The sequence below is a fragment of the Stegodyphus dumicola genome, chromosome 9, assembly GCF_044657685.1.
Source record: "Stegodyphus dumicola isolate Sdum_Otavi_A_Nest chromosome 9, ASM4465768v1".
Classification (NCBI taxonomy): Eukaryota; Metazoa; Arthropoda; class Arachnida; order Araneae; family Eresidae; genus Stegodyphus; species Stegodyphus dumicola.
This window is the reverse complement of record NC_140776.1, coordinates 126,537,579-126,560,476: the sequence shown is the minus strand read 5'-3', so window position 1 is coordinate 126,560,476 and position 22,898 is coordinate 126,537,579. Positions and strand designations below refer to the sequence as shown.

Here is a 22,898-nt window from a genome sequence, read left to right as displayed (position 1 = left end):
TTTGTTCAATTAAAAAAATTATTGCCATGAGTATCCTTAACAGATGTTAGCCTGTTTTATTTTATTTATGATTTCCCCCTCCGTAATTTTATTAATTTGAATAAAAGTGTTTAAGAATTACATGAATTAAATTTCCTAGAATCAAATTCCAGTTAATTATGTTGTTTGAGTAAGCAAAATAAAGCTGACCAATGAAAGAAATATTGTGTTAGCATAACACTGAATCCCCATGTTTGTTTAAAATTAAAGCTCATAATTTGTTATTCATTAGTTTTCTAAAATTCTCCCAGATTTTCCCATTTGGTAAGATTTTAAATAGTGTTGTGATAATCTTCTTTTTAAATTTAGTATAAGCTAATAATAATTTAGGCTAAAGTTTATTATGTACTTTTATGCTGGTGAAAATAGGGCTAAGTTGTTTACTTTTCTGTTTGAAATTAGCAGATTGTAATTTTTTATCTCTTGAACTAGGCTGCATATGAGAAAAATACATTGGGTCTTCCAAAACTGTGCCCAGCTGAAAATGTATTTCACATCGATAGAACTGTTTTATATACATATTTAAAATATCATTTTATACCCTCTCGAATGGTTATTGCTGGTGTTGGAATTGAACATGATGCTCTTGTTGAATCTTGTCAAAGGTAATCTTTTTTTATTATGTTTAATTTCAATGATGTAATTTTTCTTTCAATTACTAATATAAAAAATTGCTGATTTTTATTTTATGGAACTAAGTATTAACTTAAAATTGTAGTCTAATTTCTGCAGATTTTTGTAAATACCATATTTCTTTAATTTTGAATTCCCTTAAGTGGAATATAGCTAAAAATTATTTTTTAAACCATAGAGTTTGAAGCTCCCATTTATTCTAAGCAAATCATTTAATCCTAAGGCATTTTTCTAGGCCATTGAAAACATTGGTGATACAATATACCAGGTGATAAAAAAGTCAGTATAAATTTGAAAACTTAATAAATCACGGAATGATGTAGAATGACATTAAATTAGAATTGAATATTTAGAATGACATGGGGTTTTATTAGAAAAGCAATAATTAGCATAACAAATTAAGACAAAGCAAAGATGATGTTCTTTACAGGAAATGCTCAGTATGTTTACCATCACTCCTCAACAATAGCTGTAGTCAAGGAGTAATGTTGTGAACAGCACTGTAAAGCATGTCCGGAGTTATGGTGAGGCATTGCTGTCGGATGTTGTCTTTCAGCATCCCTAGAGATGTCGGTCGATCACGATACACTTGCGACTTCAGGTAACCCCAAAGCCAATAATCGCACGGACTGAGGTCTGGGGACCTGGGAGGCCAAGCATGACGAAAGTGGCGGCTGAGCACACGATCATCACCAAACGACGCACGCAAGAGATCTTTCACGCGTCTAGCAATATGGGGTGGAGCGCCATCCTGCATAAAAATCGTACGTTCCAGCAGGTGTTTATCAGCCAGGCTGGGGACGATGCGATTCTGTAACATATTGGCGTACCTCTCACCCGTCACGGTAGCAGTTACAAAACCAGACTCACACATTTCCTCGAAGAAAAAAGGCCCGATAACAGTAAACTTTTTTGGGTTTTAATAAAACCCCATGTCATTCTAAGTATGTGTGTCAATTTTTACCTCTCTATCTACATTATTCCATGATTTATTAAGTTTTCAAATTTATACTGACTTTTTGATCACCCAGTATTTTAAGTTAATACTATACTGTTTTTTCTGGAATTAATTTTTACCAGCTCTAAGATCCTTATTTTGCCAGTTTTGACACTAGAGTTTTTTTTTTTTTTTTTTTCCCCTTTTACCCTTGAAAGCTGTCAACTGAAAGTTGACCATCAGTAACTGATTTACAGTTGCTTTTTCAGATAATGTTTAAATTGTTTGTAGAACAGAATTTGAATTTTTTTATGAAAGCAAATTGTTGGGTGTTATGTGAAAAGAGCTCAGTTTTACGATTTGTATTCTAAAACACCTTTACTTAGAAGACAAATATTGTTTATAGGGAAGTTAACATGAAGGCAGAAGAGAAAATTTTTGAATCAAAGAAATATGGTCTTTGTGCAGATATTTAAACAATATTACTTTCATAATTAATTTATATCCAAATAATTTGAAGTTTGAATTTGTCTTGAGTATGCAAGTAAATTCTTAACTGAAAACTTTTTAGGCATTTTGTGGAAAATCCTCCCATATGGGAAACTGAAAATTTAGCTTCAGAAAAAGAAATACCTGTAGATAACTCTCTTGCTCAGTATACTGGAGGTATGGTAAAGGTAATGAAAAATTTCTTTATATTAGTAAACATATAAATTCAAAATTTTCATTTTGTGATATAAAAAAATTAGCAGCAAAATCCATAACAAGCTACTATAATAATACTTATACTCAAGTACATTAACAGTCAACAACATATATTTCTACCAAATGGAAATCATTTAGCTTCATAAACTGAAAACAAAATTATACTTATAACTATCAGTACTCAGTCTTAAATTCTAAATCTTCTTTGTTATAAAATCAGACATTATTACTAATCCAGTGAAATTTGATTAATTAGAATTAGCTATATTATTCTTAAAGATATGTAAATAAATGAAAAAAATCTAATGTGTACCTTATGACTTCCTTGTATGAAATATTAAACTGGACATATTTTTCCTGCATTTCATTTAAAACTTTTGAATTAAATTAAATCTACTTTATCAATAGCACATAAACTATGATAAAATTAATCCGCTTTTTAAAATTCACTATATTTATTTACCATAGCGATACTCTGGCGCTAGGTTCACGTAACAGCAATTGCATCTAATTTATTTTACAACTCAATGTAAAAAAGAGAAAAATCATTGGAAGAATTATCTAATCATTGCCACTTGTTCTATTCAAATATTATAATAAATCTAATATGATGTATGAGAGAAATTAAACAAATAAAAAATAATCAGTTTTTCACAGATGATTCAGCACTGCTTACCTAATGTGCATGTGCTACTCGTAAACATTGTTCTCTGTCCAAAACAGACTGCCGACAGTATTTTCTGCTAATATGAAACGCCTATTTCCTTGAATTTCATTATACATGTATTTCTCATTTAATTAATTCAGTTCTCATTTCGCGACGGGGCAAAAATAATAAAAACACAAAATATCTTCATTAAAAATTTAAAGATATGAAAAAACAAAAAACTCCAAATACAGTTAAAAAAAATTTTTAAGTAATTTTTACAATTAAAATTACAGTTTTTACGCAAAAACTAGCAATTTGGTCAGCAGCAAGAAGACAAATTTTTCAGTGCACAAAACTGAAAGTTTACTTTTAGTCTTACTCGGCAAAAAGACGCTGAAGGCGTAGAAACTGATTTAATTTGTTGTGGACACTAAGCTGAGTCAATATATGAGATAATTTAATAACTTAAATGATAATTCCAGAATGCATTAAGCATAATTTAATTTGCAATAATAAAAGAAGATGTTACTTTGTTGTTGCGAAGCTTTGTTTCTCTAGGTTGGCAACAAATCCACTATTCTGCTAAGTTTCAAATGTAAACAAATGTGGCTGCCATGGTAAAATAAAAATCAAGCTTAACCATACTTAAACAGCTTTTAAACTGTTGATAGTTCTACAACTATAACATTCAGGTTAACTAAAGGCATAAAAAACCTTAACCGGAAGATAAGAACAACATAATTCAATCATTTTTAAAGCAAAAGATGCAAAATTTTCAAACATGTAAGAGTAAAGACACTGAGCCGAGTAACAGAGTGGAATATATATGTATATACATATATTTATATACTTTTGGTATGGAATTGCAACCAAAAAGAGAGGTGTACATTTACATGCTATAGCAATTCCACATGCAAAATTTCTGTGTTCTGTGGCTATTCATTTTTGAGTTATGCGAGATACATACGTACATATAGACACATGAAAAATTCGCTTCTGAACCCATTTTAAATCAGTTTTATAATTCATTTAGGGAAAAAGAATCCTTTATTCTGTCTGTACATACAGATGTCACTCAAAAACATCATTAAATTGCATTGAGTAGCGATCAAAATGGATAATTTCGTTGAAATACGGTACCCTGAAATTTTCGTGATTATAATACTTCCTTTAATTTGTACAAGGAAGTAAAAATGCTTGATTTCAGAATATTTTTCTTTATCCCTTCTAAAAATTTTAATGGTTCCCATCTTATTCTTTCTTCTGTTAGCTTTACATGTTACAGGTATTAACCCTCTCAGCATTAAGGCCGGAAAATTCTGTACTGAAGGTTGCCTTCCACATTAATTATACATGAACTATAGCATGAAACTTGAATATTTACCTCTTTCTTGGCATTATAATACTGAGGCTAATTTTTTAAAATTTATTAATGGTTTGTTCCATTACCATAAAAGGTTGCTTTATTATAAAGTTTTAGGTTTTTTTTTTTTTTTTTTTTTTTTTTTTTTTTTTTTTTTTTAAGTGTGTGTGTGTGCATGTGCATCTTAGAAACATCCTTCAAAGAAGCCTTCCAAAATTCTTAGATGGTTGTGTTTGACCACCACGAAAGCAACCTTGGCTGGCATTCTGCCAAAAAACACTTAGAATCATTTAGGAAATTAATAAATAAAATTGTTAAATAGTGCGCAGCTGTATAGATAATGCGTTAAATGAATTCTCTCCAGATAGATGCATTTTACTACCATGGGAGGGAAAGTTCCCCTGATCATCCAGTTATCGCCTGCCTTCCATATTTTTAACTGATATTCGCAGAAATAAATGTTACGTTTTGTATTTTTTTGCAGTCTAGGAATCAGGGGGGGAGGAATTACAATGGTTTCTGCATTACAACAATTTCATTGCTTACTTTTAGAAATAAACTTTTAAAAAACAAGAAACTATATTCACTGGCAGAAATATTCTTTTTGTAGTAATAGTTATTTATTTTAGTATTGTAATTGCAATAATTTAATACAATGTTATAATTAAAAATTGTTATAATTATTTATTTAGCATTATATAATAATATTAATGTACGAAGCGTATTCAGAAACCAAGTACCGTTTTAAAAAAAAAATAGTAAAACAATTTTTTCGAATCCAATTTTATTTTTACATGAACATACATGTCTTAAACTATTTTTCAACATAATTTCCGCCAATGATCAAACACTTGTCATAGCGGGTGACCAGTTTTTGTATACCATCATCAAAGAAACTTCCCGCCAGTTTCGATAACCACGACTCCACAGCATTTTTTGTGTCATCGTCAGATCCAAAGCGCTTGCCAACAAGCTCGCGCTTCATGTGCAGGAACAAGTGATAGTTGGACGGCACCAAGTCCGGGCTGTATGGGCTGCATAAAACAATTTTTGTTTTTTACATACCTTCATGTGGGCTACAGACTTTTGCCATAGATGAAGCATAAGATTTTTAATTTATCTTTCAAATTTAATCATAATATGTAATTGCTGAATAAACTAAGGAATTTAAATGCTGTGAGCATAATCTTGCTTCTTAATAATTTAAATATTTATTTTTTAATAATACATCTGTTATAAATGAATTTCACTTTATAACATGTCGAGCTGGGGAATTTTTTATGAGCAATTGTAATTAATAAAACATTTTTTCTTACCATATGGTACATATCTGGTATAAAAATACTTGTTTTAATACTGTTCTAAAAATTGAATAAAAATTCTGAAATTGTTTTATTTCAATTTTTATTTTTATTTCTTAAAGCTGGAAAAGGATTTGTCAAATGTAAATTTAGGACCAACTCCAATGCCTGAACTTGCCCATTTTGTCTTGGGACTTGAAAGCTGTTCTCACCAAAGTCCAGATTTTATTCCTTTCTGTGTGTTGAACACAATGATGGGAGGTGGTGGCTCTTTTTCCGCTGGGGGACCTGGCAAAGGAATGTATACACGACTCTACACCAATGTTTTAAATAGGTTATTTTTTTTCTTCCATATCTAGAACTTTTATTTATTTCATTGATTCATAAATTATAGTTAATATTATAATGTCTGATTACAGATAACAGTCTATGTAAATAAATTTGAAATATGCTATATGTCGGTGGTCTCAAACTTGAATTGCACCCAGACCAAACACACAATCTGAAAACAACTGATGGGTCGGAAATTTTTTAGCAAAATTTTTAAACAATTTTTAAGAAAAAAAAATTGTGAACTTAATTTCAAATTTCATTTACTGAATATTTATCAAGAAATTGTACATGAATAAGCATAATAACAACATGAAGGGATAAAATCCAAATTTATTTTTATTTTCAAGCCAGACGGTTGGTACCTGCAAGAAATTTCTATTAGTGTTACTTCATTATTCAGGTATAGTTAGAGCGAATTATTAAATTTTAGACTGGCATTTATTTCATGGAATTTCAATATGTTGAATTGATTGCTAAGAACTTATTTTTAACTTCAATTGTAAATTTTTTTTAAAGCTGCATGGCCTGGCAAAGCTCCAAGTTAACCATGTTATCTTTTTTCCCTTCAGTATTAGTTGCATACTTAAGCTCGGTCCATAGTATGTAAAATTATAAGCATCCAGCATGAAATAGATATATTATTGAAATGTATTCACAAGCCACATAAAACTGCTTTTGGGGCCATGAATTTGAGACACGATCGTGATTTGCTTTGGGGGCCATGAGTTTGAGACGTGAGACATGATCATACCTGAAGTTATTCTCGTGTATTTTTTTCTAGTTCCTTATAACTTAAAAGGCAAATATAATAAATTGGAAAGAAAGCTATGATATAAAAATTTTCTAAAGAACTTGTAGGTTATTCTGTATCTGAGTGTGTCAAAAGTATTTTCAATTTAAAATGACATCTTACTACAGCATAAGAAAAGAACCATGTTTTAAATCAAAATAATTCAATGGTTCCCATTCCATCTCTTTATCTTTGTTCAATTCCATGGTAATATTACTTTTTATGCAAAAATATCATAAACAGTCTTTTTCTAGAGCATCAACAGAAACAAGGGACACTCAGAAAAGGATGCTGTAAACCAGTGGTCTCAAACTCAAATTACATGTAGGCCAAATCTGTAAACAGCTGGCACGGCAGATTTTGTTTAAAAATAAAAACTTTTTATCTAGAAAACAATATTTTAATTCAATTTTAAGTCTGGCTTACAAAATATTATCAAAACATACCTAAGCAATAATAATAACACAAAGAGAATTAAATTTAAATTATATTTATTTCCTATCATAAATCTTGGTACTTGTGAAACATTTTTGCTGGTTACACTTTGTAATTCAAATTTATTAACTACTAGATATTAAATTTTGAGACTGTCATTTATTTCAAGTAATTCTACTATATTTAATTAATCATTAAATAATTTATTTTAAATTGCACTAAAAATATTTTTAAAAAATTTGAAAACTTTCCAAGTGGGATAAAACTTGAGAATAAATGAGCTAATAACAAAAAGAGAATAACAAAAAGCTTTTTTATGTGTGTAAGCCATCATACTAAGAAAACTGAAAACTGATATGATGAACTGAGAAAAGAGTGAAAAGGTTTTAAAATGTATATCAGTCCTCGACAATGCATTGGGAGTTCTCAACATATGCAGCTTTTAAAAATTTTGCAATTTTGTTGTGTGGGGGGTAAGTGTGAAGAAAATTATGCTTAGCATTAAAGCTAAAAAGACTTGAAAAAAATCGGTTAGCATGAGTGAATGCAAAAGTAGACTGTAGACTCCGAGCTTAGCAAAAGCCTAAAAAAGTTTAACAAACCCTTTTGGGCCACTGTAAAAATCCATTTCATAATGGATTATTTGCTCAAAATTACCAAACACTGATCATAAACTTCATTTTGAATCATTTCTGTATGACAACAGGGAGGTTTGTGGATTTTCTATGATCTGCCCATTATTTTCACTTGTCTGCATTTCGTATGTAAATCCAGTTGTCATCATGTATCACTATATGTCTGAAAAACTGCTGATTCAAAGAACTGTCGTGCAGAGTTTTTCAAAGTTGCGCTTGTTGGTTTCTTTATTCCATGGTGAGTTCATAAGAAAGCTGCCCAAATTTTTGTCTGTTTTACAAAGCTTGGGCCTTAGGTGTCCATGGTCTTCTGTAAATCTTTCGGTACTGGTTGTGTTTAGCTGTGCTTCGTGTTTTTAAGGCATCATTATCAACGATTGATAGCCTACCATTTCTCATCTTAATTTGAGGCAAGTCTGTTGCCATGAAACCTAAGATGTTATTTTCTATCCTTTTACTCTGTAATGTTTATGAGCATCTTCTGTAGTCTTGAGGTTAAATTTAAAATAATGCCTCAGTGTAGGAAAAATTTCAATTTTTGTGTCTGGCAAAGTTAAAGCTAATCAGTATAATCAGCATTTGTATGTTAAGATGATACACTTCTTACATTAACAGACCTATATTTATTTATGTAAAAAGCTTAGTTATATATTAAAATATTTTTTTAAATGCTTTAGAAATAGTATGATAAAAGTTAATATGCAATTCTTTTTAAAGGATCCTGTTATTCATAAAAACTTCTGTAACCTTTAAGAACCGTTTTCCAAGTTCCAATAAATATATATTATTAAATCCAAGTATTAAATCCTTGATTAACAAATATTTTTCACATTTGATTATTCGATACCTGTTGTAATTAATTTTAATTCTGTGAATTTTACAGGCATCATTGGATGTACAGTGCTACTGCTATGAACCACGCTTATAATGATACTGGGCTCTTTTGCATTTCTGCAAGTGCACATCCATCTAAGGTAAATGTACTTTCAACTGCTGAATAATATGGAGTATTCTTAATTAATTTAAGTTCAGTACCAAAGTGCCTCTGTATCAGATGATATGGAATGCTATATAAAAAGCTATCTTCATGCTTAACTGAATACCACAAAACACATGAGAACTATTTTTGAAGGAAAGAGCTGCCTTCATGGAGGGCCTTATAAGGAAAACTTGCTGTTATTTTTGTTACGTATGGGAAAAAAATATGAAAATGCCCATGCAACCAGTATATTTACCATATTTTGAACCCAGATTGAAATAGCAGTGTTTAGCAACATTCATTTAATGTGTATAAATACAGTAAAGTTTCATAGATTAAGTGCAATGACATCATTGTTAGATAAATTAAACTATATGCTAAAAAAAAATATTGGTATGCTAAATTATACAGCTGAAATGTACTTTTTTTCTCCCTTTCTTATACATGTTCAAGTAAGGGATTATAGCATTCAAGCTTGATTTCCAAAAGATAAGAAGTACAGTAATTTTTTATTATTCTTATCATATAGCATTGCAAGAAATAATAAATGTATTGGAATGCTATTAAAAAATAATTTAGGCTGTTATATTTCACCATATCATAACTTATTCTCACTTGAAGCACTTATAAACTTTTTCTTTCATATATATGAGGTATTTTGAGTTGCTTTGAAGAACCATATATACGGAGTCATGACTGTATGTATGTATATATATATATATATATATATATATATGAGGTAGGATTCAAAAGTTCCCGGACTGAGTCTATAATGTAAAAAGTATTATGAATTAAATTGCAGAAACACATCCTCCTTCGAAATAAGATCCTTGTGCAGCAACACACTTTTGCTAGCGCCTGTAAATCGAAGTATGCCTGAAATCTATTTTTGGCCATGTCTTTTAATTCAGTGTGTGGCTGCACATTTAACTTCATCTGAAGATTGAAGCTGACGACTCTGCAAGCGTCTTGCCAGTTCAGGAAATAAGAAGAAATTGCAGGTGCAAGGAGTAAGGAAGATGAGGCAAAACATTCGTTTTCATTTTTCTAAGAAAGTCATTGACGAGTAGGGATTGGTAAGCTGGGGCATTGTCATGCAACAGCACCCATGCTCAGCCTTTGGTCTCTTCTTCAGGATCGACTCGTGTAAACAACGCAGGATTTCAACGTAGAGTTCTTTGTTCACAGTGCATCCTTCAGAAATAAATTCTAGATGTACAATGCCCTGGATATCGAAGAATACCTCTAGCGCGATCTTGGCGGAATTTCTGCTTCCATGGAGATTGTGGTAATTTCCACTTTCCCAATGCTCTCTTGATTTGTGGGTCGCACAAAAAACACCATTTCTTGTCTCCAGTAACAATTTTGCCAAGTAGGGAAGGATCTTTGTCAACAACCAAGATTAGGTCTCCCTCCATTTCCATTCAAATTCCCTTTTGGTTTTTGTTTAACATGCAGGGAACGATGTGTTGACACATCCTATGCATGTTAAATTCCTTAGTCAGTATCTGGTGACATGTGGCCTCTGATATCCCAACTGATTCTGCTATTTCGCAAATTGTTTGCTCTCTGTTCGCACGTACCGCTGCAGACACCTTTTTTATGTTTTCATCGGTGCATGAAGTCACGGAACGGCCACAGCATTTGTCATATTCAGCACTTTCCCTGCCTTCTCTTAAATGGCGATGCCACTCAAAAGTTTACATTCTTGATAATGTTTCACTTCCGAACACATGCTTCAACATTTCAAAAGTCTCTGTAGCACTCTTTCCCAAGCGAACACAAAATTTGATATTGATTCTCTGCTCAACTGTCTCCATTTCTTTTTATCACCGGTTACTAAATGCACTTGCCTACAGAAAAACCCTGCTGCAACAAGCTTTTGACCACGTGATGTGGGACAAACCACTTTTAGGAAAGGGGGAGAATGTAATAATACAAAAACGTTCTCATAGTTACACTACTGCAAAAACTTTTTTATGTTATAGACTCAAGCCGTAAACTTTTGAATTCTACAACATATGTATGTGGGAATGCGTAATGATATAATTTAGTTCCTTGCAGTAAATTGATATGAAATGAGTGCTTGGTTAGGAAAGACATTATTTTGCAGTCATGAATGCATTAAAATTAGAAGATCACTGAAAAAAGATGCAGAGAACTTTTGAAGAATCACAAAATCACGATAATCTAAATATCTCTTTATTATTTGTTGATTGCATTATGGCATGGCACATTACAATGGGGCCAATCTGCACCCTACAATTTTGATGATGACGCATTACATTTTTAACAGAAGCAGTTAAGCAGAAGTCATCCTTTAGCTAGGAAGTGTAGGCAGAGAAAGAGGGTAGTTGGATTGCAGTGGTATTTACAGTAAAATGTTTCATTAATCTGATTGGCTAAAACTTATAGGCAATGCAGAACTGTAAGAAGACATGATGCAGAATTAGTTTTCAGATATGACTCAGTTTCAAGAAAATTATTACTAGAGAAGAAGTACCCAAATTAAAAATGAGCAATTAAGAGACTTTTGAAATTATAATATTGATATACATATTTTTTTATCTTATATAAAATATAAAATGGCTGTAAATGAGTATTCGTTTTGAAACTAGATTTAACTGTCAGCGTTATTTGTCATGCAAAATGAAACCAGCATTATTTTTTAACCTTTAGCTCTGTGATCACTGAAAAATGTAGTGTAATAGCACCACAGTAGTTAAGTGCTGTTAAGAAAAGAGTGAAAATGGTGCTAGATAAAATTCTTCTCATAGCATATAAGGTACTTTGACTGACTGGAATTTTTGTCTTTTATTATTTTCAATTTATATTTAAGCAAATGTTTGTTTTTGATGAATATATGTGTGATAACTTTTATAATGTGTGCTGTCAAGACACAAGCTCCCATTTCTTTTTGGAGTTGGGAAATCATAATTAGGTCATAAAGTTTTGACAATTTTTATGCTCATTGATATTTTTAATTGTGTTAATGCATAGTATTTAGATATTCGTGTGTAGATTTATGTTAAATCAAATGTAATATATATACAGAAAGAGAGATTAATTATTCATTTATGCTGTGCTTTGCTTTTTCAAAAAATTTTAAAATGCCGCATTGTAAATTATGAATTAGTGTTTAATTTCAGATACATATGTGTTTAAATATACTTTTTTTTTTTTCCCCCGTACAGCTTAAGGATTTAGTTGATGTTATAGTGAGTGAATTTAAAAATATGATTGGACAAATATCTCATGTAAGTATAAAAGTGCTTTTATATACTTTTCTTACTTATTATCATTACAGTTGGTGTTCTTATTTATTACTCTACTAATGTAGCATCTTTATTTTACAAACAGAAAAGAAAAGAAAAAAAAAGTTAGTTCAGGTATTGAATAAAATTTAACTTTTGACCAAAAAATTACCACACCCAGTAATGCCATTTGTTAAACTATTAAATGATTAGGTATTAACATAATTGTGGTACGTTCATAATTATTTTATTATTTCTAGCAATTCTGAAACAATACTTCCACTGTTCTTGGTTTATTTATTTGAGCATACTGGGTATTTTTATGCTGGTGAAAATTTCAAAATTATTAATTTGAATTTAATGCTTTTAACTTATTTTATTGCAAAAGACAGCATTTAAAAAACAATCTAAAGAAAAGCCAAAAGATTTTTAGAAAAACAATTATCAAGAAATTTTCTTCTAGCTATCGTGGACCTTCAGTTTTTAATAGAGATTTTACTATTTCTGAATTGCAGGGACTATTGGACAAATGAAATGTAAAAAAAGTCCAGGCCCAGACGATATCCATATCGAATTTTTAAAGAATTTTGGCAAAAGCACCCTGAATGTCCTCCTGAAGCTCTATAATAAGAGTTGGAACTTGACTGTTCCTGCTGCCTGGAAAAAGGCCATCTTGATCCCACTTCTTAAAAAGAACAAACCACAGCAGGATTTGGACAGCTATAGACAAATTGCTTTAACTAGTGTGTTATCAAAGATAATGGAGAGAATGATTGTTTCCCGTCTTAAGTGGTACTTGGAAGCCAATGGTTTAATATCTTCCAAACAAGCGGGATTTAGAAATTACCATTCTACAAGTCAACAAGTTGTATTTTTAAGCCAGTCAATTAAAGATGCACTTGATGAATGAAATTTGGTACTGACTGTTTAAGTAGAATTTCCAAGCAGCTTATGATAACATTTGGAGGTTAAAGGCTGTTGTTAATAAACTTCAGACATTCGGTGTTAGCGGAAAAATATTCCTTTGGTTAAAACATTTCTTGACCCAATGTTTTTGTGCTACTTGTTATGGCACCAGCACTTCAAAATGTAAACAAGTTGAAACTGGTTTGCCTCAGGGCACAGTTATTAGCCCTACTCTCTTTAACATTTTTATTAACGACCTACCAGACATCTTAGAATCAGATTGAATCGTGAACACTGCCCTTTTTGCCGATGATCTTGTTGTATGGGCCATAGCTCAAAAAAAAAGATCAAGATGGTTTAAACTGAATCTTAAACTCTGCGCTCCAGAGACTTGAGGAGTGGTGTTCTGCTAATAATATGAGAGTTAATCAGGGGAAGACTACTTGTCAGTTTTTCTCACACAACAGACAACACTTTACTCCTAGACTAATGTATGAGAAGTCAGTTTTGTGGCAGACAAATCGTGCCACCTATCTTTGCTGTATTTGTAACAAGCGCCTAACCTGGAGAAAGTATGCAGAGCATGTAGTTGCTAAGTTGGAGCATATATTACCTATCCTTAAGCGCTTAGCTGGTGTTAAATGGGTTGTGGTAGAGAAACTTTCAACTCGACGTATAAAATGTATATTCGACCAATACTACATTATTGCTGTGAGATATTGATCTCGGCTACGCAAGATGTGATACGACGTCTGGAGGTCTTCCAAAATTAGGCACTGCACATTATAACCGGGGCTGTTAAAACGACTCCCATTCTGGCAATGCAGTTGGTATTGGCAAACCAACCAATGACAAACCTGATTCGGAAAAATGCTCTCATCCTTTTCCAGAGACTTATTCATCTACCGAGTAGCCCTCATTGGAGGAATTATGATTATAATAAACAACGAAATCTGAAGACACAAAGTGGCTTTCTGCAGTGTGGAACAATACAATCATTTAAGAACACTGAAACCTGCACTGCTGTTGTTGCTAAATTCGTTCGATTATAGCTTCCGTGATGTGTGGTTGGACCTGGAAATAAAAGTTGATAAGAAGGAAATGAGTCCAGAGCAAATAAGAACTATAGCTTTGGAAACAATTGAGCAATGTTTTTCGGCTGAGGAATGGATACATGTATATACGGATGGCTCTTTGACCGATAGGATTCAAGAAGTTGAAGTTTTTAGCAAGCTTTTCAGTTTCTACATACCTGTAGGGGCTTACTCCACTCACTTTGATAAAGTACTGAAAGCCATTCATGTAGCTCTCCAACAATTATCATTGAAACAGAGCTTGGTCAGGAGGGCTGTTATACTGTCTGATTCGACTTCAGCAATGCAGGCCATCTCCTCTTACCAAAAGTGTAAGAACACATGCGTTCAACAGTGTCAGGAAGTCATAAAAGAACTTTCCCACAAGATATCTTTTCAATGGGTATTTATGGGAATGAGATGGCAGATATTCTTGCGAAAAGGGGGCTACGGTTCTCCAAAAGTCAAAAACGAGTGCAATCCTCCATTCTATTAAACTTCTGACATCGCTAACACATCAAAAGACTTTTAGAGATTTTGCCACTCGGGCTAGTGAGGGCAACCCTTGGAGTGTTCTCTCATCAAACCTAGCTTTAGCTCCTGACTACCCGCGAACAGTTGTGGTTGCATCTTTTAGACTATTGACAGGACATGACTGTCTACAGAACCATTTACTTCACATTGGACTAGCTGATTTGCCATTGTGTGTTTTATGTAATAGTGGGTGGGCAATGACGGCAGAACGTTTGAAGCACTGACACATTTTTCTTGTAGACTTCAGCGCTATTTGCAAGGAAGGGGTTTAATGGCCTAATGGCCAACGTAGCTGGCATTTGACAAATAAATAAAATAATTAATATGAATTTAGAGATGGGGATAAATAAATTATGAACAGCTGCACACTTGAAATCAAAATTTTCATAGGATATATTAATAGAGCAAGTAAGCGTATATTTATAGACAAAGATGTGTTTTGTTATAGTTATTTAGTATAGTAGATGAAATGTGTACAAATTGTAAAGTTCGTGAAACTATGTTTCTGAAAAATAGTTGAACGAAGCAGTATATTTACTCCATAGGTTTTTCTTCCTAAATTCCAGTCTGCTGTGTTTTCTGTGTGAAATGACACGTACATGCAACTCTCTTCATGTGATGCAACAAAATGGGATTCATTGGATAAGCTAATCATCTTCTTTTGATTGGTACTTCAATACTGAGACTCTCAAATTCATTAAGAGAATTTTGTAAGTGAGACAGGATTTGGTTCATCAGCCAGGTGGTTTGTCTGAAGTTGTTTCTTCATACACAACAAAATTCAAAGCACTGTACTAGCAGTATTTTATCTTCATTAGTATCGTTAAAACTAGCATTGCATCAAAAGTAGTATATTATCCACAACTTACAAATTATGTTGCTGCATTCAGCTTTTAAATGCTTTTATTTGACTCTCCTTTGTTATAACCTTCCATACACCATTACAGTTATGCCTCCTGATAGCCTTCATCCTGTTTTCTTGTCATGCTTTCATTATACTGGAATGAGTGCATCTAGTCAGTTTCACTATGTGGGTTATTGAAGTATATAAATGTGTGTTATGAGGTATTGAAGTCAGGGTGGCGCAGGGAAATGGGAAATTTTAAAATAACGTCATTTCCACAAATAAATCCATAAAACTAGTAATTTATTAACGAAAGTGCATATATTCAGCCTGCCATTTATGATTTTACAATCAGAATGTCCAAAAGTGTCTCTTTACTTTTTAAAGATGACATCGGAAAGATGTGCTCCCATTCGGCATTCACACTCTAACAGCCTGTTATGAAAACTCTGGAATGCGTGGTGTAGCAAATCTTGGGGAATGGCACTGATTTCTTTTTCAGTGTTCTCCTTCAGTTCATGGATTGTTGCAGGAGGTGTACAGTACACCATGCCTTTAAGATGTCTCCACAGGAAGAAGTTGCACTCACTAAGATCAGGGGATCTTGGAGGCCATTCAATGTCACCGTTACGTGAAATAATGAGTCTTCCAAACAATTGACGAACTGCTGCCATCGATTGTCGAGCAGTGTGTGACATGGCTCCGTCCTGCTGAAGATGCATGCTGTCGAACGGAGCGGCGAGGAATTCTCTCGATTGCAGCTCTAACAGCTTCAATGTTCTCTGGGGTACCCTTGGAATGCCACCTGGAGGTTTCTTTTTCAAGGTAGATCCTGTTTCTTCACCCACGTCGTAATCGTATGCGCAGATGGGACACGTTTATGATGTCCAAGCTGGTAATGCTATCGAAATATTCTCTGCGCGGCAGTCGCACTATCACCATTTTTATAAAACGCTCTCACAGCTACTGCACATTCTGCACCAGTCCAATGATCCATGATTACTAAATGGCAATGCGGTCACAACAATTGTGCAAAGTTTCGAACAACTGCCGGTTCTGCAGTGCTGCCAACTGTAACGTTCAAAATTTCCCGTTTCCCTGCACCACCCTGTATTATTGTGGGTTACTGAAGTATAGCTCTTTTGGAAAGGTGTTAAGTCACTAGACATTTTCAGGCCCAGCCTGTCATTTTCAGCACCCTTAGCAGTTAGGGTAAATTGGCACAATTTGTTAACATAATAATAATTCAAAATAAAATATACATTGTTATTATTTGTTAAAAATATGTATAGTTATTATTTGTAAAATAACTTAGCCGATGACCTCTGAAAATCACTGTTGTAAGCATTTTGTCTTTGTCGTCTATGCTTGACTTAACCTCAAATTTACAGGATGACCCAAAAGGTCCGTTAACATTTGAAAATTCAATAATTCACTGAATTATGTAGATAGAGAGGTAGAAACTGACTTACACGCTTCAAATGTCATGAGATTTTATTGAAAGAAAAAAGAAAAGTGCATAAAACAGCCAGCAGATGATGCTTCGCATAACAAAAGCAATAATTAATATAACAATTGATTTTTAGCAAAGACTGTTCTTTGTAACAAATTTTCAGCATATCTGCCATCATTCATCAACAATACCTGTAGTCTAAGGACAGTGTTGTGAACAGCACTGTACAGCATATAGTGAGAAAGTGCCGTCATATGTTGTTTTTTAGCATCCCTAATGAGGTAGGATGATTGCGGTGACTTGCAATTTCAGGTACCCCACAACCAGTAATCACACAGATTGAGAACTGGGGACTTGAGAGGCCAGGCATGACAGAAGTGGTGGCTCAGCGCACAATTTTCACCAAATGATGTGTGCAACAGATCTTTCACATGTAGCAATATGGAGTGGAGCGTCATCCTGCATAGAAGTCATACCTTCCAATCAGCCAAACTATGGATGATGCAATTCTGTAACATATCAGTGCACCTCGCACCTTCACACTGGCAGTTTGAATAGCAGAACCGCACATTTTCTCAAAGGAAAAAAAGTATGATCACGATTGATGAGAGAAATCCACATCACACAGTGGCCAACACCCGGAGGCAAGGATAGAAAAGTGAAAAAGTCATGGAGGGACAAAGCACAAGACCTGGATCCTCCTCTCTCGAGGTGCCTTTCGTGGCTCTAGTAGCCTAGATTCTGAACCTCGTCCAAGTAGGCATAATCCCCACAGCCCCAGCCTGGCTTTATACAAAGTATGGGGCAGAGCTAACAACGCTTATGCAAGTAAAGAAAGTTATAAAAACAATGCTTAGACATATTTGCTTCTGGGCACCACTCCATCAGTCCAGATCACTAGTAATCATGAAGAGACTGATTGTCTCTCATTACAGCTCATTTCGTTTACAGTTCTCATGCGGCTCACAGACATTTGCTGCCCAGCGCCAATATGTTAGCCCCCCTTTTTTCCCCCAATAAAACCCCATGTTATTTCAAGCATGTGTATCAATTTTTTACCTCTACATTTTACTCTACATTTTTCATAAATTTTGAATTTTCAAAAATTTATGAATTTTTTAAATGTCCCCCGTCGCTTGTACTTGATCTCCAAATTCGGCAGTTGTGAGGTATTCGTTGCATCATCCAAATGAAAATGCACTTCATCTGCCCAGAGGATATTCCAGGGCCATTCTAATCAACCTCAAAGTGAACAAGAAACTGAATTGAGAACCAGAGTTAAGCATCAAAATCATGTCGAAGCAACCCCTACACTAATGAAAGTTTGTAAAGGTAATATCGGAGGATATTCCACAAGATCTTATGGACAGTTAAGCGTGGTCTATCCAGTGCCTCTGTTATACACCAAACACTGTCTCTAGCCTGAAAGTTTGAAGCTGTATCCTCCACAACCTGAAGCACAACCTCCTATACTTATCTCAGAAACAAGGTTTCTTCCACTTCCAGTATGAACAGAAAACTATCTCAGTTGTTCAAATTTCATTATCATTTTCTGAAGTTTTTAACATTCATTGGACTCTTAGAATCCCCTGCAAAACCAAAATTTCCGTAGAGCAACTGCTGCGGAATTGCTGTTTGGTAGAACAATTTTACTAACAAAGCACGATCTTGGAAACTTATCGTCTAACTGCGACCAACATGCACGTTGAAAACAAAGTCTCTATGAATGTTTCTAGGTTTTATAATAGTTGCTGCATGATGATGACAAAGATTTGCATTTTTACTACAGGTTTTCAAAGTAAAACGTGCTTTGGTGACACTATTTGTAACTAATTTTATTTTTCACTGAAAGAAATTCTCATCCCTTCATTAAGTCCACCATAACATTTCAATTTTCTGATCACTGGTTTCACTTGTAAGCAGCTTTGAAATAAAATTATTAATTATAGACATCCTGTATATAAATGCTTATTTCTTGTACAGAATTGTAGGAGTCTAGCAGTGTTTAAATTATAAAATTAGTCTAAATAGAATGTGAAAGTTGGGAAAATTTGTTCCTAGCAAGTCCAGTTTAGTCACCAAGCTGATATCATGTGGCAGTTTGTTGACAGATTTAGGAAAAATATTTGTGAAACTTTGTGATTAATTTTTCTCCAAGTTTCCAAAAACCCATGCCATATCATACACACATTAACCAATGAATTAGGAACCTTTGAGATTTTCATTTGAATGCGTGTTAGAATGAAGTATGCAAATTTCTTTATGGCATGGGTTTCACGTGGTTAAAATGCTAGTGTGAGAATGCTTTTCACAGCGAATGAAGTAGAATGGGAAAAACGACAGATCTTTCACCATTTGAAAAGGGGCTTAATGTTGGTGCTCGTTTATCAGGGGCCTCAATTTTGAAGACAGCAAATCTCACTTAATTCTCAAAAGCAGCTATGTCAAAGGATTTCAAAGGCTGAAATCTGTAGAAGATCTAACTGCGATTCAAGCACAGTTTCCCAAGAAAGCGACGTCTCCGACATATGTACGGCAAAACAGGGACTCTATTGTGCTTCGACTGACACAGATCATCAATGAAGAGATTTCAGCTCAAACCATGTGCAGAGGATAGGAATGCATAGTCAGGTCCCTGTGAGAAAACCACTCATTTCTGTCTGACATGTAAGAATTTGATTGCAGTGGTTTCAGGAAAGAAGACGCTGGACATCTGATGATTGGAAATGAGTAATGGGTCGGATGAATCGTGCTACACCTTGTAAGACGCTGAATTTGACGAGAACCCCTTGAATCCACCTTGCCTTACTCGCACAGTGCAAGGGTCTGGTGGGATTATTATGATATGGGGTATGTTCTGCTTGCATGGAAGTGAGGCTCTGGTGTTCCTCCAGGGTAAGCAAACAGCCATAAGTTACCTATATATGCTGGCAGATCAAGTGCACTGTGCAAAGTTGCATTTTAACCCTGATGGTGATGCATACTGCATGGGCAAAAATGCAACTGTACATTGTGGCAGAAGTGTTCAAAATTGGTTTGTTGAACATCAGTCTGTCTTCCTTCTCTGGCCACCACATAGTCCAGATTCCCTAGAAAATGTGTGGGATATGGTGGAAAGACGTATCCAACAGCACTCTCCTCTTCCATCTAATTTACAAGATCTAAAAAGCTGCATAGCCAATGTATGGTATTTTCTTCAGAAGCATGTAGACTTAATGCCTAAATGAATCAGAACAGTTATCTGTGGAAAAGTTGGACCAGTAAGTTATTGGCCAGTGTGTATATAAATTCAGCTCCAAAAGCTAGGGCACGTCAGTTGTTAATCAATTTTAAAAGGTAGCTAAATGGCATTTTAGAGTTTACGAATGATTCATGAAATTATAATGTTTCTCCTGCATTAATGAGTAATTGCTTAATTTCTGTGTTCTTGAACTGTTTGCAACTCTTGTGCTGTGTATCTTTATCTAATAAATTATCAATTTCTCCCTGCTCAAGTTATTATTCAAAGAGACAGCTATAAATGCATAGCCTGAAACAGTGTTATACTTACTACTGAATACTACTATGATTGCTAAAAATTTAGTTTTGAATCTGACAGAATTATGCATATTCCTTGAAATTTTCGCTAGATGCTTCTTTTTTTTTTTTTTTTTTTTTCCTTTCCAGTCTGAATTAGAACGTGCCAAGACTCAACTTCAATCAGTTCTTTTAATGAATTTAGAATCAAGGCCAGTCGTATTTGAAGATATTGGTCGTCAAGTGCTGGCTACTGGAACCAGAAAGGAGCCTGAATTCTTCATTGAGGAGATAGGTTGGTGTCTATAATTTTAGCAGTTTTTAATGCAGAAAATTTTACTGCAATTTCAGCTAAGCTTTTTTTTTTATTATTTTTTATTTTATAACTAGATTATTTTAATTTCAGCTAAAGTAACTTCTGATGATATTCATAACATTGCTACTCGTATGTTGAAAAACAAAGCTTCTGTGGCTGCTCTTGGAGATTTGAAGTATTTGCCTAGATTGAAAGAAATTGATGCGAGTCTCGTGAGCAAAGAAAAATTGCGAGCCCAGCGATTTTCATTGTTTTCATAGATTTCTCATTTCTTTGTATAGTGTATTTTAAAAGCTCAAGCTTCAAAGAAAAACTCGTATTTATATTCTGTATTTTTCCACTCATTCTCTAAAATTTAAACAGAAGTGATATGTAATTAATTGATGGCAATAAATTAAAAACTAATTATGTGATTTAACATTTTTTTGACTAATTCTTTTATACATTGCTGTAATTTTAAAAAATAAAGTATAAAAAATATTTAGAAATAATTAAAAAATCTAGCAATTTGAGAAAGTTTATGTTCTCATAAGGTTCATTTCTAATGAATTCTTTTACCATGCGTACATAGCACCTATCATTGTAAATGGCTACTATTGTTTCTGAAGGCAGTGTTGTATTTTAATACAAACAGATAAGAATTTAACACATGCTTAGACATATGCATAGCTGTATCGCGTATACCACACGTCAACTACATACCTACCTTACCTCTCAGCAAAAAGACTCATCCTGCCTACGTGACGCGAAGAACGGATCCTTGTATTAGCTCGCGGTCTAAAGTAAGTGTTGTCAGGATGTTTTCAAAACAAGAACAACGATGTTGGATAAAAATTGAATGTGCAAGATGTCGTACAGCACGACAGTGTCATCAAGGCCTTCAAGAGGCTTGTGGGGAATCTGCATTGTCTTACAGAACCGTAGCAAGATGGGTGAAAGCATTCAAGGAAGGACGCCCAAACGTGGCAGACATGCTGCGGCCAGGTCGTCCCGAGTGTCAGCGATGCAGACGTGCAAGCTGTTGCCGCACTAATGGACAGTGATCGGTGCCAAACGATTCGTCAGCTGGCCGTACATTAGCCCATACGACTGTGCTGCACATTCTGAAGGAACGCCTGTCCATAAGAAAAATTGCTTCACGATGGGTTCCACATCAATTGATGGAAATGCAGAAATGGCTACGATACGATGCTGCCCAAACCCACCTGGAGCGCTATGAGCGCGAAGGAGATGCTTTTTTACACCGTATCATTATGCTGGATGAGACTTGGGCCCGATCGTACCAGCCAGAACTGAAACGTCAATCAAATGAATGGCGTCATCACGGGTCACCACGACGTTTGAAATTTCGTCAGAACCCCAGCAATGTGAAAGTTATGGTGATTCTCGTGTACGACTGTGATGGTGTCATCCTAACGCATACCATTCCCCCACAGCAGACCGTCACTGCGCAGTTTTACTGCTCATTTTTGGAGCACAATCTCCGACCAGCTTTGAGAAAAAAACGGCGACACTTTCTGCAGAACGCTCCTCTCATTTTGCATGACAATGCTCGGCCGCATGCAGCGCAAGCTGTGACTGATTTGTTCAAGCGATGGGGCTGGGAAGTGCTTTACCATCCACCATACTCCCCAGATCTAAGCCCTTGTGACTATGACTTAATTCCTAAGATGAAGGAACCACTTCGTGGCACTCGCGTCCAAACTGTTCCTGAGATTCTTGCGGCAGTAGACCGGTCCATTCAAACTATCAACAAAACAGGCGCTGCTACAGGTATTCTGCGACTTCCACATTGTTGGAAACAGGTTGTACACAATGCTGGCGATTATATTGAAGGACTGTAAAACATGGTGACATGAATCACTTGTGTATTCCTTGTAAATAAATAGTTGCCACTATTAAAGTTTCAACCCTCATATATATTATGCGCACATATAATTACAAACCCACTATTCATAAGAATCATGATGTATGTACATATCCACAGATCAGAGGCATTGTCTTAGGGCATACGATGCTAATGTAATGTAATTATAACATGTTATGATTTTTATTGAGAAATTTCAATACTAGTTTCTATTCCGCTTCACTGTGATTTCTGGATATGTTTAATTATTACAGACAATGCAAAGTGGGCTAAGTTTTTTGGCTTGTAGACCACCAGCTGGATTATCTATCTTTAAAGAACTAGTTTAGCATATAC

The 22,898-nt window shown here is 34.3% G+C and overlaps 1 protein-coding gene across 1 annotated transcript in view; it reads left to right on the top strand.

Annotated features, from left to right (window-relative positions):
- The window catches only part of LOC118199881 (mitochondrial-processing peptidase subunit alpha), a 56,324-nt gene extending 35,211 nt beyond the window's left edge, over positions 1–21,113 (top strand). The window contains exons 7-13 of the mRNA XM_085824073.1: positions 472–644; positions 2,181–2,286; positions 5,750–5,961; positions 8,704–8,794; positions 11,994–12,056; positions 20,530–20,674; positions 20,786–21,113. Of these exons, the coding sequence (XP_085680199.1) occupies positions 472–644; positions 2,181–2,286; positions 5,750–5,961; positions 8,704–8,794; positions 11,994–12,056; positions 20,530–20,674; positions 20,786–20,955 (960 nt within the window). The 3' untranslated portion in view covers positions 20,956–21,113. The remainder of the gene's footprint in view (positions 1–471; positions 645–2,180; positions 2,287–5,749; positions 5,962–8,703; positions 8,795–11,993; positions 12,057–20,529; positions 20,675–20,785) is intronic.
- Positions 21,114–22,898: the final 1,785 nt, after the last annotated feature.